General features: G+C 40.6%; 1 protein-coding gene across 1 annotated transcript; it reads right to left on the bottom strand.

Moving 5' to 3' along the window:
• Positions 1 to 5,765: 5,765 nt before the first annotated feature.
• Positions 5,766 to 10,237, bottom strand: TRMT10C (tRNA methyltransferase 10C, mitochondrial RNase P subunit). The gene is made up of 2 exons (XM_028119183.2): positions 10,114 to 10,237; positions 5,766 to 7,177 (listed from the first exon to the last, which is right to left on the bottom strand). The coding sequence occupies exon 2, from the start codon at positions 7,166 to 7,168 to the stop codon at positions 5,900 to 5,902; it is 1,269 nt and encodes a 422-aa protein (XP_027974984.1). The 5' UTR covers positions 7,169 to 7,177; positions 10,114 to 10,237; the 3' UTR covers positions 5,766 to 5,899.
• Between the last annotated feature and the right edge of the window lie 6,604 nt (positions 10,238 to 16,841).

Raw genomic sequence — 16,841 nt, 5'->3', positions numbered from 1 at the left:
AAGGTTGGGCTGCGTGTCTATGGAAGACTGGTTAGGGACTTGACTGGAGCTTGCTTAGGTTTTCCTGGTCCAGAGAAGTGGGGGAGATACAGGAGCATCACTCTGCAAACGTTGGTGGAATCTTGTAAGATTTCTGCAGACCAGGTGTGACTACACCTGAAGCGAGCCGGCTCTATTCATTCTGGTCTTTCTGGATCACCGGTGCTTTCTTTTAAAAAAAAAAAAAAGGAGGGCAGTGGGGTCTCCTGGGTGGCTCAGAAGAGCGTGAGGCTGATCTCGGGCTCCTGAGTTCCAGCCTCACGTTGGGTGTAGAGATTACTTACATATGTAAAACTGAAAAAAAAGCGTCCTAAAAACAAAAAATATCTATGGGGCGCCCTCTTGTGTCAGACACTATCTTGTTTAATCCCTACAACAGTCCAATGCAGAATTACTCTCTTTTTAATTAGCTATGAGAATTGAGGCCAAACAGTAATTTGTCTAAGGTCACGAAGCCAAAAGGTAAAACTACTTTTTTTGTAGATCGTAATTGTCATACCAACCTAAAAGAAGTTACCTCGGTGGCCTGGGTGGCTCAGTCAGTTAAGCGTCTGTCTTTGGCTTAGTCATGACCCCAGGGTCTTGGGATCAAGTCCCACATCCAGCTCCTTGCTCAGCGGGGAACCTGCTTCTCCCTCTGTCTGCTGCTTCCCCTGCTTGTGTGCGCTCTCTCTCTGACAAAATCTTTTTAAAGAGAGAGAGAGGTTACCTCATTCAGTTAAGATTGCAGTCATTTCCACCTTGATTAGAAAACTTTACTGAGGGCGCCTGGGTGGCTCAGTCGTTAAGCATCGGCCTTCAGCTCAGGTCAGTCCTGGGATCAAGTCCCACATTGCTCCTGCTCCGCGGAGAGCCTGCTTCTCCCTCTCCCGCTCCCCCTGCTTGTGTTCGCTCTCTTGCTGTGTCTCCGTCAAATAAATAAAATCTTTAAAAAAGAAAAAGAAAACTAGTGAAGCCCTAGGGTTTGCAGAATGAGGTCCAAGTGTTACATTGGGCCCTAGCCTAACTTTCTAGACTCATCTTCCCTGTCTCCCTATATTTATACTACCCTCTTGCCATATGGGGTCAATTCCTTGCCTAGGGACCTGGAGTTTCTGGGTTTGCCCTATATTAAAAGTGAGTGTTAACAGAAATTAGTCTTAAGAAGGGGCACCTGGGTGGCTCAGTCAGTTGAACATCTGCCTTCGGCCCAGGTCATGATTTCAGTTTCCTGGGATCCAACCCTGCATCAGTCTCCTTGCTCGGCAGGGAGCCTGCTTCTCCCTGTCTGCCGCTTCCCCTGCTTGTGCACCCTCTCTCTCTCTCTGACAAATAAATAAATAAAAATCTTAAAAAATATATATAAAAAATAATAATTGTACCTCCTCTAAGGGTGATCATGGGGATCAAATGGCATTCAAATTAAGATATGCTGTAACCATTAAAACACATACCAAATTTTGAAGGCTTAGCATATAAAAAATATGAATAAAATCTCATTAGTTTTTATACAGATTACAAATTGAAGTGATAATCCTGTGGGCATATGGGTTAAATAAAATATATTAGTTTCACCTGCTTACTTATTTTTAATATGGCTACTGGGAATTTTATTTATTTATTTTTTAAAGATTTTATTTATTCACTTGCAAGAGAGACCCAGAACAAGCAGGGGGAGAGGCAGAGGGAGAAGCAGACTCCCTGCTGAGCAAGGAGCCCAATGCGGGACTCGATCCCAGGACCATGGGATCATGACCTGAGCTGAAGGCAGACGCCCAACCATCTGAGCCACCCAGGTGCCCACTACTGGGAATTTTAAAAAGCATATATGCTATTGAATAGCAGTGTGGGGAGGAAATGGAAACAGTAAGTTCTTAACACTTGCTTGAAGACTCTGGCTTAGATATTAAGAACTTAAAAATGGGTAATATAGTAGGGATAATAGTTAACAAGTAAAGACTTCTTCCTTTTAAAATTGTTTTAATAATTAAAATTTGGGAAGTTGGTAGCATGTTTGAAAAGAGCAAAAGGAGAGAGCTAGAAGTGGTATTACATGAAAACATCTGCCTACTAGGTAAGAAGATAATTAGAACGTAGGCAACAAAAAATTACCTTCAGAGTGGAAGAATACTATAAATTATTGAGTGTTTGAGATAGAAGAGCCACTACTTCCTATTTAGTGACTGGGAAAGCAGACCATGTAGTTTGGAGAAGTATCTAGCGTCTGTTAAATTCCAAATTCCAAAACAGTTGGAAGATTAAAATTGTATGAGTTCAAACTGTGGATGAATTTGCCATTGTAATTTATCTGTGTAAGAGTCTTAGAAATTGGGGGCACCTCGGTGGCTGGGTCGGTTATGTCCGCCTTTGGATGGGGTCATGATCCTAGAATCCAAGGATTGAGCCTTGTATAGAGCTTCCTGCTCAGTGGGGAGTCTGCTTCTCCCTCAGCCCGTCCCCCTCCGCATGCTTGTGCTTTCTCTCTCTCAAATAAATAGAATCTTTAAAAAAAAAAAAAAAGGAAAAAACTCAGTTACTGCTTAGCCATTTGGAAACAAAATGGTCGTTTTTTAATTAAAATTTTAAATTCTAGTGTTACCTCAATGAAATACCTTAGCATACCATTGCAACAAAGAAATAATATACTCCTCAAAAAGACAAAAAACTTGCATATACTAGACTAGAAATTCCATACATTTTGGGGTGCCTGGGTGGCTCACTTGATTAGGCATCTGCCTTCAGCTCAGGTCATGATCCCATGGTCCTGGGATCGAGTCCCACCTTGGGCTCCTTGCTCAGTGGGGAGACTGTTTCTCCCTCTGCCTGCCCCCCGCCCTCACCTATGCTCTCTCTCTCGCCATTCTGTCAAATAAGCAAATAAAATCTTAAAAAAAATTCCATATATTTTGAACATAGCCTAAATTACATAACTAGTTAATATTTACTTAGCATTTATGGGCCAGACTCAATATTAAATGTTTTATATGAGTCCAAAACTATTTCCAATCTCCTTTTTATAGAAGAGGAAAACTGAAATTTCAAGAGATTAAGCAATTTAGGCGCCAGAGCCTATAGTGTAGCTGGAACCCAGGGAGTAGGGCTAGGACTTGGGAGATCAGTAAGGTACCCTAGAAGCCTTGTTTGCCTCACTCTAGGTGCCAGTCCTGCCAGGAACTTCTAAGCCCTGTTCTTAAGTACTATGCTGTTTTATCTTCACTGTATCTCAAATGGCTCAAGTAGTAGCACCTTGCCACTTAGTTGGGTCAAAGGTTGAAATTCATTCATATCACACTTATCATCAATTCTAAGTTTACACATCACTTTCTCAAGGCCCTTCCTAATCCCACTCACGAGTTTAAGTTAGGCATCCATTGTTTTTTCCATTGCACTTCATACTCGACTTATTATAGACGGTGTAATTTATAGGTTGAAAGCCGGGACTTTAAAGTCAGACAGATCTTTTGAATTCTGAGACTACACTTAAAGGCTGAATTTTGAGTAAATTTTCCTTATCTGTAAAAAAGGTACTATTAACAACTAAGTTATAGGTACTATAATTGTAGTTTAGTATAATATATAATAATAGTATAATTGTTTAATTCATGTAAACTGCATATTGCTTGGCAGAGTACTTAGTAGTATTTGGTAAAAGATTAAATCCTGCTTTAAGAAATGTATTGGACTGCATCTCATGTTAATTTCCAGTTCAAAAACTAGGTAGAAGTAGTTGGCTATCCATCTCTATTTCCTATGTTTTCAAAAAATTTAAGAGTGCTGGTAGTCTACAATGAACATTTCCTAAAGTTCTTTTCTTAGGAAACAAGTATACATTTTCTCAAGTATAGTAGGACTTATTAGGTAGCAAGTGGCAGAAACCCAACTCAAACTGGCTTAGGCAAAAAAAGGGGAATTTATTAGAGAAATTACGAGGGTATTACATGAGGTTTAAACAACCAATGAATGCTAAAGGCAAATCTATAGCTGTACCTCAGGGATAATTGGAAGCAGCTCCAAAAATTGGTCTTATTTTATATGTAAGCTTCATTCCCTACTATATAGCCTGTCTTCCTTCATAAAAAGGAAGGCCACCATCAATTCCAGGGCTTCCTATCTGTCAAGTCCACCATCAGATAGTGACACAGGTTTAGTTCTCAAATCCAAAAATCCTAGAAAAGGGTTCTGACTGGCCTAAGTTTGAGTGAAGTGTTTCCTTGGGGATAATCAGCTGTGGCCAGGACAAGATCTGTAAAAATATAGCAGCTTCCACTCAAGTCACATGGCCGGAGAAAAGTTTTTCCTAGAAAAGGAAAGCTGGGGCACCTAGGTGGCTCAGTTAAGCATCTGACTTCAGCTCTGGTCATGATCTCAGGGTCTTGGGATGGAGCCCCTGATCCAGGTTCCCGCTCAGCAGGGAGTCCCTCTGCCTCTGCCCCTCCCCCAGCTCATGCTTTGTCTCAAAGAAAAAAAAAAAAGGAAAGCTCTCTATACTACAATAGGGAAGTGCTGTATGTAACAGTCAAGTAAACCCTTTTTCTTCCTACAGTCATCAAGTAAACCCCCCTTTTTCTTCCTAAGAGGACACAAAATGAATTTCATCCCCCCAAACCCATTTGTCATAATATAGGCAAATCCCATGACATGCCAAGGGATGTCTTAACCTTTTGTTTAACCAAAATTCAGTTAAACAATAAACTTCAGTGCCTATGACATGCCCAGCACTGTATCAAATGTTACTTTAATAAGTGAACCACCACCTTAAGTTCAAAGTCTTTCCTGTAAATAAAATCTTAAAAAAAAAAAACAATGAATCATGAACACTATATCAAAAACTAATGATGTTTGGTGATTAACATAATAAAAAAGTAAGAGAAAAAAACAATTTCTTATAAAAGGGTAGTTGTTGACATTGCTAAAAGAACATTTAAGAAGGAAAATGGAGGGCGCCTGGGTTGCTCAGTCGGTTAAGCGACTGCCTTCCTCTCAGGTCATGATCCCAGGGTCCTAGGATCAAGTTCCACATCGGACTCCCTGCTCAGCGGGGAGCCTGCTTCTCCCTCTCCCTCTGCCTGCCACTCCCCCTGCTTGTGCTGACAAATAAAATCCCTAAAAAAAAAAAAAAAAGAAAATGGAGGGGTTCCTGGGTGGCTGTCAGTTAAGTGGGTGACTCTTGATTTCAGCTCAGGTCATGATCTCAGGGTCCTGGGATTGAGCCTCAGATCAGGGGCCTCTGCCCCCAGCGGGGAATCTGCTTGAGGATTCTTTCCCTCTCCCCCTAATCTAAATAAATAAATTAAAAAAAAAAAAAGGGATGGGTACCTGGGTGTTTCAATTGGTGAAGCATCTGCCTTTGGCTCAGGTCATTATCCTGGGGTCCTGGGATGGAGTCCCTCATCGGGCTCCCTGCTGAGCAAGGAGTCTGCTTGTCCCTCTCTCTACCCCCACCCCGTCCCCGCTCATGCACACTCTCTCCCTAATAAATAAAATCTAAAAAAGAAAAAGAAAATGGAGTCTGAGACTCAAAAATATTCACAAAAAAGCCACAGCAATGGTACAATTGTTTTACTGGGCTCAACGAACTTGGACAATTCTTTTTACTAAGATTATTAGGTTTATTTTTATAGTAAAGAAAATATATTTCCACAGTTTTGCAGAAATTTAATTGGGGAAAAACACTTGTTAGTTTGGAAAGACAACCTTTAAAAAAAAGAACAAGTGAATTCCATTCAGGAAGAAATAGACCAGTAGAATTGTATTCCCACTCCATTTTTTCTTCCAGTTTTATTGAGAAATAACTGACATTCATTACAGTATAAGCTTAGGCATACAGCATCATGGTTTGATTTACATATATTGTGACCATTTATTTTTTTATCAAATTTTCTCATTTAAGCCACCTTTTCTGTGTGTATCTATTTAGAGAATCTTTTGGAAATGAATTACAGGTCTTTGACTTCTTCAATCTGTTGACAAACTCTTGAGAATGCTGAGGAATCTCCAGATAACCAGTATGTTTTCTCCTAGGAACAAACTTCAGAGCCTCTTCCCAACTACCACCGTTTTTCAGACATAACAAAATACGCATCATTTGATCTAAGGTGAGATTTTTGGTACCAGTGTCCCACTGTAAATATCTATCTAATGGAAGGCATTCTGTTGCCAGCTTCAGCCGTTTTGCCTTGGCTAGGGATGTGCCTGTCTGCATAGTCTTATCAACGAAAGATCCCACTATATAAATTTTGTCATGCTTGAAAGTAGTCATAACATTGGGAGAATCTGCAGTTAAATATATAATACTATCCTTTGGGAATAAATCTACATGAGACTTTTCTGTTGCTGTTAAAAGCAACTTGTCCCATTTTTCTCTGTAACGTTTAACTAACTCTTTATGATAAGCACCATCTATTTTAAAGTTGCAGAAATAAAGATGGAAAGGATCAACATCTCTTCTGTTCCATCCTTCACTTTCTAAAAGTTGGGAAACAGTATTCTGGAGTTCTTTTGGTTTCATATAATTATCATAATCCATGTCAAAAACCAAAGGTTGTCCAAACTGCATGGCCTGAGCACCTTTCCAGCCCATGGCAATGTCCATATTCCTATCCCAAAGTCGTAGAAATAGAAAGTTTTGCTGTTTATCTTCCTTAGTGGCTTCTAGCAACTGTTCTTTTATTGCTTTTTCCTTTGTTGCTGCTTTCATTTCCTTTTTTATTTGCTTAGCTTTTTTCTTTTTTTCCTTAATATATAAATATTTTAAGTATTTTTTTTTTGATGATTTAGAAACACATTCCATAGCAGTTTTGAGTTCTTCTTCACTCATGTCTTCTGGTACTTCTTTGCCAAGCAATCTCCACATCTCAATTAATTCCCTGATGGCAGCTAGAGGATCTTCATCCTTGCTACTCGAGACTGTTGAAACATCTTCTTGCACAGTAGATTTCATTGTAATTTTCCACCCATCCAATCCCAGCTGTTCAGGAGGTGATGTACTCTCCTTTTTAGGACAGGACACAGCTGGTATTTTGGAAGACATGTATCTCTGCAGAACTGCTGAACATAAAACCCTTCTCTTCCCAGGAATGGTAAATGGCACCAAAAATCTGGCACAAGATCTTAAGGTGATACTACCACTCATTTTGAGGAAAATAGGCATGTAAGACCCCTACAAAAGAAGCAAAATGTAATGAAAAGTTAGATAAAGATTTTTAAAACCTGTCAACTGATTGTGCAAGTATAAATTTGAGACACCAAAAAAGCAATTGATTTTTGCAACACAAAGTGAGCACAACTTTATTTGTTGTACCATTAATTTTTCCTAGACTCCTGTGGCATAGAGCCTGTGATCACTCATCAGGCAAAAAGTTTAAAACTTATTTGGGTTCTTATTTTAGACATAAATTTCACTATTGCTTTGAGGAAAAGAAAGATCCTTTTTAGACTTGTATCTAAGGGTCCAGAATATCAGTATTACTGGATAAGAAAGTAATGTTCTGCTGATATGGGTGAGATCATGATGCTATATTCTTCTCCATTCTATACTAAGTCCGGATACAGATCCAAACACAAGCTCCTTAACATAAGCAACACACGAAGACAGTAAGACAAAGGACAGAAAAATTATAGAGGATGGCAACTAGTAAAAAGCACTTAGGAGCTGCTCTATCAATGCTTTCATGTTTTCAAAACAGAAATATAGAAAGATCTATTGATTTAAAAAAAAAACAAAATAGGGGCGCCTGGGTGCCTTAGTTGGTTAAGCCGATGCCTTCAGCTTGGGTCATGATCTCATGGGTCCTGGGATTGAGCCCCATATCGGGTTCCCTGCTCAGCCGAGAGTCTGGTTTCCCCCTCTGCCTCCCCATCCCCACTCAGGCTCTCTCCCAAATAAATTCCTTAAAAACAAGAACAAAATAAACCTCTTTTCTCCAGTTCAGAGTTTATTTTGCAGCAAATAATGTTATTGCCAAACAAAATGTCCAAAATTAGGGCAAATTTATATAAGCTCCACAATTTTTCCTAAAGGTCTGGATATCCACAAAACAATGAAGATGCTTAAAAATGTGAAACTCGTACAGGATTTGAAGAAAAAAAAAGGAAATCAACATTTTACAAAATGCAACTGAAACACTTGAAAAATTCCTTCTTCCCTCTGCTTCATTTAATGACTCTGCATGCTTCTGAGAGTGGCTCCCTAAGCCGTGCCCTGATGCTCAGATGTCTTCCCCTCCTTTAATAGCAGATGTGCCTCTGAATTCTGTCTTTAGCCCTCCCCCTCTTTTTTTCCCCCAATATAAAATTTACAATGTGAGGTCTGATCTACCTCTGTGGCTTCAACCACCATGCGTCAGAAGAAACACTTCAAATGCAACATATGAAAATAATCTCTCTCCCTTCCCTTTCCAATCTGCTTTACCTTCCACATGGTTTCAGGGAGGGACACTGCTATTCATCTATTTGCTGAAGTCAGAAACTGGGGGTCATTTTATTACCGTCCTCTCTCACACCCACCATATCTAATCTATTTAAATTACATTCACTTTACTTTCTAAATACATCTTGAATCCATTAACTTCTTTTGAATCCCATTATCTTAATTGCATCCCCTAGCCTCCAGATTTGCTCTGCTTGCCTCATCTCTAAGCCATTTGGAGTTAGTGCAAATCTGATCAATACACTCACATGGTCCTCACTGTGTATTTTTAAACCCATTGCTGCCAGGTTAAATTCCAAACTTATAAACATGACTTTTAAAGTTTTCCACAAAATCGCCTTTTGCTTACCTCTTCAGCTAGCTATTCTTCACCTCAAGCTTTAGATCAAGTATTCCTACTAGTTCTTATAGCACCCTCTACCTCTATCATATTTGTAACACAGTTTTGTAATTTCCAGGTTACTTATTTGCCTGACTATACAGTAAACTCTATCAGGGCAAGGACTATTTATTTTTCTATTTTTATTTTTTAAAGATTTTATTTATTCATTTGAGAGAGAGAGACAGAAAGCGCACAAGCAGGGGGACTGGCAGGCAGAGGGAGAGGGAGAAGCAGGCTTCCCGCTGAGCAGGGAGCCCGATGTGCGCTCGATCCCAGGACTCCAGGATCATGACCCCAGCCCAAGGCAGATGCTCAACCATCTGAACCACCCAGGCGCCCCATGGACTATTTATATTAACATTGAACCCAGTGCTTGGCAGTTTGTGGCTCACAGGAATTATTCAAGTATTTTTCGAATAAATATCATGGACCAATGCTTTTCGCATTTAAAACATATTCAGACACCTTAAAAAAAAAAAGTTTATTTTGCGGGGGGAGATGGCTGGCTCAGTTGGTAGAGCATGTGACTCTTGATGGAGGGGGGTGCCCTGAGTTCAAGCCCCAGGTTGGGTATACAGCTTACTTAAAAAAAAAAAAAATTAAAGTTTTTGTTGTTGTTGTTTTGCTTTTTAAGTAATCTATACACCCAACGTGGGCTGGAACTCAGGCCCCCAGTATCAAGAGTCGCATGCTCTTCGACTGACCTAGCCAGGCGCCCTATGTTCAGTCACCTTTTAAAGAAAAAACCATTTAGACTCCCTGAAATATTTAACGGGGAGTCCTCAGCCCTAATATGGGAAACATGATTTCAGAAACAAAGTCTTTGGAGTTTTGTCTTTGTAACCGGTAAAGATTTTTTAGGGTATCATAGAAATGAAACCCAAATTTCATTTTTTTTAAAGATTTTATTTATTTACTCGACAGAGAGAGACACAGCGAGAGAGGGAACACAAGCAGGGGGAGTGGGAAAGGGAGAAGCAGGCTTCCCACGGAGCAGGGAGCCCGATGCGGGGCTCGATCCCAGTACCCTGGGATCATGACCTGAGCGGAAGACAGACGCTCAACGACTGAGCCACCCAGGCGCCCCTGAAACCCAAATTTTAAAACAAACAAGGATATCATTTTGGTAAAGATTGCTCTTGTTCCCGGGATTTAAAAATCACTGGGCTTCCACTTATCTGTGGGCCTTCTTGGCGCACATACTCCACTAAGTGTATCTCTGAACGGTTTCCCGTGTCCTCTCACTCAACACACACAATGAAGAAGACAAGAAACATGCCCATACCAGGAGTGCAGAGACAGTGACTCCCACTGGTGCCAACCGCAGAGACCCGGACGGGGAAGCAGTACTCACGCGGGGAAATGCTGCGCAGGAATCCGCTCCTCACGCAACTACGCTAGTCGGTTTAGTTTCCGTACCTTACGGGTCAGCCGCGGCCGGAAATCCCGCCCACTCTCCCCGGCGCTTCCCTATGACGTCCCGCCACTTGGGGAAAGCCTTCCTGCCTGAAAAGCAGTGCTGTAATGGAGAATGCTGGTTGCTGGCGTTGGGGCTATGCCAGGGATCCTCTCAACCCGTGTGTGCTTGTAGCTGGTTTTATTTTGTTACACCACTATTTAAGGAATTTCTGTTCCTCTTTTCTTAACCTATTCTCTGCTTGGTACACGTATTTATCAGCATTTACTCACATAGTGCTAAAATAAAATGTTTTCACAAGTCTCGCTCAACTTTAAACAGCTTGATGCTAGGACTTTAACAATGAACCTTTGTGACCAGTTTATCACCAGCACCTGGTACATTGCTTGGAACATGATAGGCAACACAAAATATCTCTCACTCCCCTTAGCTCATTTGTTAAATTTAATGTGAAAATGAAATTAAGTCACGCACTGCAAATTTGTGGCCTTTGGGTCAAAATCCAGTCTGCAGGTGCTTGGTTTAGCCAGCACATTTTAAAGTGTTTTAATTTAGTTTTCACTATTAAAGCATTAGGCACAGCATCATTCACTGGGGAAAGGACAGTCTTTTTCAAGGAATGGTGCTGAAAAAAGTTGGACCCTTAACCTAAAACCATATAAAAATTAACTCAAAATGGATCAAAGACTTCAACATAAAAGTCAAAACTATAAAACTCTTGGAAGGAAACATGGGGGGAAACTTCATGACATTGGATTTGGCAATAATTTCTCGTATATGACCCCAAAAGCACAAGCAACAGAAGAAAACAGACATTTTGTACAAAATTAAAAACTTTTGTACATTGAAGGACACTATTGACAGAGTAACAGATTTGGAAGATATTTAAGAAGTAAAAATGATAGAATTTTGTTATTGGGATTTGGGGGTAGAAGGAGAAGTCAATATTGTACTTTGAGCATCGGGACAGACGGTGATTAGTTGTGCAGGGAAGGGGGAAAGGAGTAGATGGGGTGAGGGCACAGTTGGTGAGAGCAATTTTAGACGTAATGACTGAGCTCCCTTCAAAGTCAGATGATGTCTCCTTTACAATATATGGCAGTTCGCTGCATGGGGCTAGAGTTAAGGAGAAAGGGAATGAACCACAGCTAGAGATTTGAGAGCTATGAAAGAGGCTTTGAAACTAGTGTCTGTGAAACCATGTGTGTAGAAGAGATTACCCAGTGTATGGGTAAAGAGGAGGAGTAAGCAAAGGAGACTGAAAATGAGCAGCTAGAGATATAGGGGGGAAATAATCAGAATATGACAGAAGCCAAGGGAGGAGTGTTTCAAAGAAGAGTGACCCAATAAGGTTCAAATGGGTCATCTAGGTCAAATGCTGCCTATATATCATGAAACAGACTGAGAAGCATCCATTGCGTTGGGACCATATTGTAAGGTTTGGAGGCTGAAGCCAGATGAAAGTGGTTAAGGAATTAGTGGATTATGAGAAAATGGAGTCAGCAAGTGTAAATGTTTTAATGAAATTTGGCAGGGGTAATATACAATGGGTTCAGTTCCTAGGTGTGGCATCCAGGAAATTTTTGTTAGTTATTATTACTGTTATGTTGGGAGAGACTTGACCAACTGATAGGATTTTTAGCAAGGGAGTGAGGAAAATAGTGAGAAGAGTGAACTTCCTGAGAAGATTGAAAGAGATGGTATTCAGAGGACAATTGGAGGGAATTGGTCTTGGATAGGAGGAAATTCTATTCCTTTGTAACAGGAAGAAAGGAAGAGACAGGTGGGGATAGAAGACAATTCGTAGATATGGCAGCTTACTTTGAGTTTCCATTTCTGGAAATGGACTTAAATCTCTTATTTTTAATTTGCATTAGTTTTTATATTTGAAAGACAACTGGAAGGCCTGGTCTTGAAGAGTGAGATGCAACCCTTCCCTTACCACAGGAGGGAAAGATAAATGTGTCAGTTCACATGGATCATAAACATGGGCTCAATGAACAAACCCCTTTTGTTGCTTTCCTCAGGGTAGGAAACTAGGCCAGATGATAATCCATCATAACTTTCACCTCACATGAGGTAAATTTAACTTTATTATCTCTCTGGCCATTTATTACCTAGTCTTTCTTTTTTTTTTTAAGTTATTTATTTATTTATTTGAGAGAGAGAGCCAGAGAGAGAACATGAGCGGAGGGGAGAGGCAGAGGCAGAAGCAGACTCGGCACTAAGCAGGAAGCCCGACGTGGGTGGGGCTCGTTCCCAGAAACCTGGGATCATGACCTGAGCAGAAGGCGGACAATCGACTGAGTCACCCAGGCGCCACTACCTAGTCTTTCTAACAGTGGTTCACAAAGTATGGTCCCTAGAGCAGCAGGAATAGCATCAGCATCACTTGGAAACTCGTTAGAAAGGCAAAATTTCATGCCCCACCTACCTCTACTGAATCAGAAACTTTGGCAGTGAGGCCCATCAGTCTTTGTCTTAACAAGATCTCCAGGTTATCTTAATGCACTGTGACGTTAGAGAACCACTGTGTTGAAGAAACTTTGAAAAGCATGTAAGGAGTTTCTTGTTTTCTTTTTTAAAAAGAGACTTCCCTTAGCAAACAATGTGTTGTCCTTTTTGTTAAGATATGTTTAGTCTGGGAGCGCCTGGGTGGCTCAGTCGTTAAGCGTCTGCCTTCGGCTCAGGTCATGATCCCAGGGTCCTGGGATTGAGCCCTGCATCGGGCTCCCTGCTCAGCGCAGAGCCTGCTTCTCCCTCTCCCACTCCCCCTGCTTGTGTTCCCTCTCTCGCTGTGTCCCTCTCAGTCAAATAAATAAATAAAATCTTAAACAAAAGATATGTTTAGTCTGGTATTGGAAAGTGACACACAAATCTTGATGCACTTTGCTTACAATGATAATAGCCTATTACCTCTAACTATTTTCCACAAGGAAAAGAAATCATATGGTGATGGCACAAGAACTTAGGATTTTCCTGAAGTCCTCTCCAACAGTCTTTTCCCTATCAGGACACATCTCTGGTCTGCAGTTTATAGCCAAGAAACTGGAGATTTTTTTTTTAACTTCAAGCTGCAAAAATAGATCAACATCAAAAGTCAGAGTACAGGAACAGATTAGGGTGACCCCTGGAGGAGAAAGCTTAAAGTAAACTTTATTTTCAAAACAAGCATTTGTCTATGGCAAAAATGCTGTTTTGCTGAAAAAGAGAAACGAGTTTCTAAATACATAGAACTGTTTATTAAAACAAGAAAACAGGGCACCTGGTGGCTTAGTTAGTTAAGTGACCAACTCTTGATTTCCGCTCAGGTTCTGATCTCAGGATCGTGTTATCGAGCCCTGCATGGGGCGCCACATTGGGCATGGAACCTGCTTATGATCTGCCCCCAAGCTTTCACGTGCACATGCCCTTTCTATAAATAGATAAACAAACAAGAAAAAATTTGAAAGATGAGATAAACATGCTCCTAGAGCAGAGATAATATAACCAATAACTGAGTTAAGTTACTATACCATTAATTTCATTTGGCATCATTTCACATGCAGTGGTCTAAAATATGTCCCCCAATTCTTTGACTCTTTCTTTAAGATGTGGAACCTAATTCCTCTTCCCTTGGACTTAGTGACTCATTTCTAACAAATAAAAAAAAAAAAGTGGACCAGTATGCAACTCAGAGAATAGGTCATAAAAAGGCAGTGGTTTCCTGCTTGTGCTCCTTCACCTGGATGATTCACCCTGGGAGAGCTGCCATGTCCTGAAGACATACAAATGTTAAAGACTCTCTTCTTCACTAAACTTTACTTAGGCTCCTCTGAGCCCTCTTCTGGACTAGTCCTCAACCTTGGCCTTCTGTGAGGATGCAGAGCTTAGTCTTAGCAAGAATCCTGCTAAATCAACTCTTGATAGCTGATCAAGTTCCTCATTTCCCACTCTTGGTGTCTAAAGCCCTGGCTTGCCTTTAGCAATAATCTCCCTACCCTGATGCCTCCTCTTAGTAGTTTTCCATCACTGACACCCTATCTTTGCTGTATTCAGAATTGAGTTCAATATCCCTGCGCTATTGCAATATCCCTAATTACAACAGTTTTGAATTAAGTCTTCCTTACTATCTTAATAAGTGCCAGAATAACTTCTTTAGCAGAAGCAGCCTATGGAAGAGGTCCACATGGTGAGGAATCAAGGCCTTCTGCCAAACAGCCAGTCAAGCTTTAGATCACTGCAACCCCAGACAATCTTGACTGTACTCTCCTGAGAGATGCTGAGCCAAAATTACCCAATTAAACTGCTCCTGAATTTCTGAACAACAGAAACTGTGAAATAATAAATATTTGTTTTAAGCCACCAAGTTTTGGGGGTAATCTGTTATGCAGCTATAGATAACTAATATACCTGACTACCAGATTAAATAGCAAATTGGGAGTTATGAGAAATATCAACTTCAAGTTAGTTAAGTGCAAGACAGAAGAGCTTTTTTTTAAAATATTTTATTTATTTATTTGACTGAGAGAGAGACAGCGAAAGCAGGACACAAGCAGGGGGAGTGGGAGAGGGAGAGGCAGGCTTCCGGCCGAGCAGGGACCCCGATGTGGGGCTCAATCCGGAACTCTGGGATCATGACCTGAGCCGAAGGCAGATGATTAATGACTGTGCCATCCAGGCGCCCCGACAGAAGAGCTTTTATGGCAACTTCTTAAAAACATTTTTTGGTACTTTTCACATTAAGTGCATTAAATACATTCTAGATAGACTATATCGAAAGGGACTTCAAAGCTCACTTCATTTACAAATTGGAAAGTAAAAGCTGGGAGAGAATAATTGGTTTATCCAAGGCTGAGTTTCATTTAAAACCTGCATATCCCAATTTACTGTTCAGTGGTTTTTTTTTTTTCATTATGCCACTTAAGACACGGTACAGAAAGAAGAGAAATTGGAAATATGTCTTTAATGATAAAGATTTGTCCTAGTCTGTCTGGTCTGCTATAACAGAGTGTCACAAACTGGGAGGCTTAAACAAATGTTTATTTCTTACATTTCTAGAGGCTGGGTAGTCCAAGAGCAAGGCACTGGCAGAATCAGTGTCTGGTAAAGGACTGCTTCCTGATTCACAGATGAATGTCTTCTTGCTGTGTCCTCACGTGGTAGAAGGGAGTTCTCTGAGGTATCCTTCATAGGAACACTAATCCTATTCATGAGGATCCACCCTCATGATCAAAGTACCTTTCAAAGGCCCCACCTCCTATCACACTGAGGATTAGGATTTCAACATATAAATTTCAGAGGACACAAATATTCAGTACATAACAGGAATTATATTATATGCTGGGTTAAAAAAACACTGTGAATAGGAACACCAGGAAGACACTAGAAATAGCTATATCAGAAAAATCTGTATTTCCCATTAGATATAGCAGAGTTAATTTTTCTTTTTTTTTTTGAGAGAGAGAGAGTATGCACTTGTGCATTCATGCACACACAAGTGGGGGTGGGGTGGGAGGGAGGGGCAGAGGGAGAGGGAGAGAGAGAGAACCTCAAGCAGGCTCCACACCCAGTGTGCAGAGCCCCATGCAGGGCTTAATTCCATGACCCCAAGATCAGGACCTTAGCTGAAATCAAGAGCTGGAAACAAGTGGCTGAACCACCCAGGCATCCTGTGGCAGAGTTAATTTTTCTTTTTCGTTTTCTTTTTCTTTTTTTTAAACGATTTTAATTATTTGACAGAGAGAGAGAGAGAGCACAAGCCGGGGGAGCGGTAGGCAGAGGGAGAGGGAGAGGCAGGCTCCCCCACAGAGCAGGGAGCCTGACATGGGGCTCGATGCCAGGACCCTGGGATCATGACCTGAGCTGAAGGCAGTTGCTTAACCAACTGAGCCACCCAGGAGCCCCCAGAGTTAATTTTTCAAATGCAATGTCTACTATGGATTCCTCTTTTACTCATCTATGGGCAGAGCTAAAGATAATTTGTTACCTCCTCCTTTTTCTCTTTTTAGAACTTCTGGAACAGCCAAAATAAATTTTTCACCAGTAGTCCCTATTTCAGCAAATGGCATTTCTATACATATAGTTGCTCAAGTCAAAAATCTGGGAGTAATCCTTATTATTTCCTTCTCTTTATTCCTGACCTCCAATCACAAAATTTTTTCACAGAAACAAAAGTGTTAGCATATAGCATAAGTATTACATAATTAAATATTAGTGTTAACTATATTAGTATTAGTAGTTAAGTATTAGTATTAAGTATTTCTCAGACTACTACCAAAATTAATTTGGTCTCTCAGCCTCCAAGCTTCTCCTTCCTCTAATCTATTCCCCAAACTGCAATCAGGATATTCTTTATAATATGTAAAGCTGAGAATATTCTCCAGTCTAAAACCATCCAACGTTTCTCATTGTCATGAGAATAAAGTCGAAAATCATAACCATGGACATTGCAGCCTTGAGCAAACTGCCTCTGATTATTTCTCTAACTTAACTTTCCAACTACTGACAAAACCTCTCTCCTTGACCAAATCTGAGCCCAGCTCCCTCCTATGAGCCCTCTTCTCAACTAGGCTCCAACGTTGGACTCCATCCTTGGTCCGCGTAGTCCAGTTTTT

Source organism: Eumetopias jubatus, unplaced genomic scaffold (genome assembly GCF_037043125.1).
Source record: "Eumetopias jubatus isolate StellerSeaLion01/CBP00866 unplaced genomic scaffold, mEumJub1_p1.0 scaffold_1, whole genome shotgun sequence".
NCBI lineage: Eukaryota > Metazoa > Chordata > Mammalia > Carnivora > Otariidae > Eumetopias > Eumetopias jubatus.
The sequence above is the reverse complement of the archived record's forward strand: the minus strand, read 5'-3'. Positions and strand labels throughout refer to the sequence as shown.

Bases quoted from the DNA above. Each gene is read 5' to 3' on its own strand.
- TRMT10C (XM_028119183.2), bottom strand. From the start codon at position 7,168: ATGCCTATTTTCCTCAAAATGAGTGGTAGTATCACCTTAAGATCTTGT.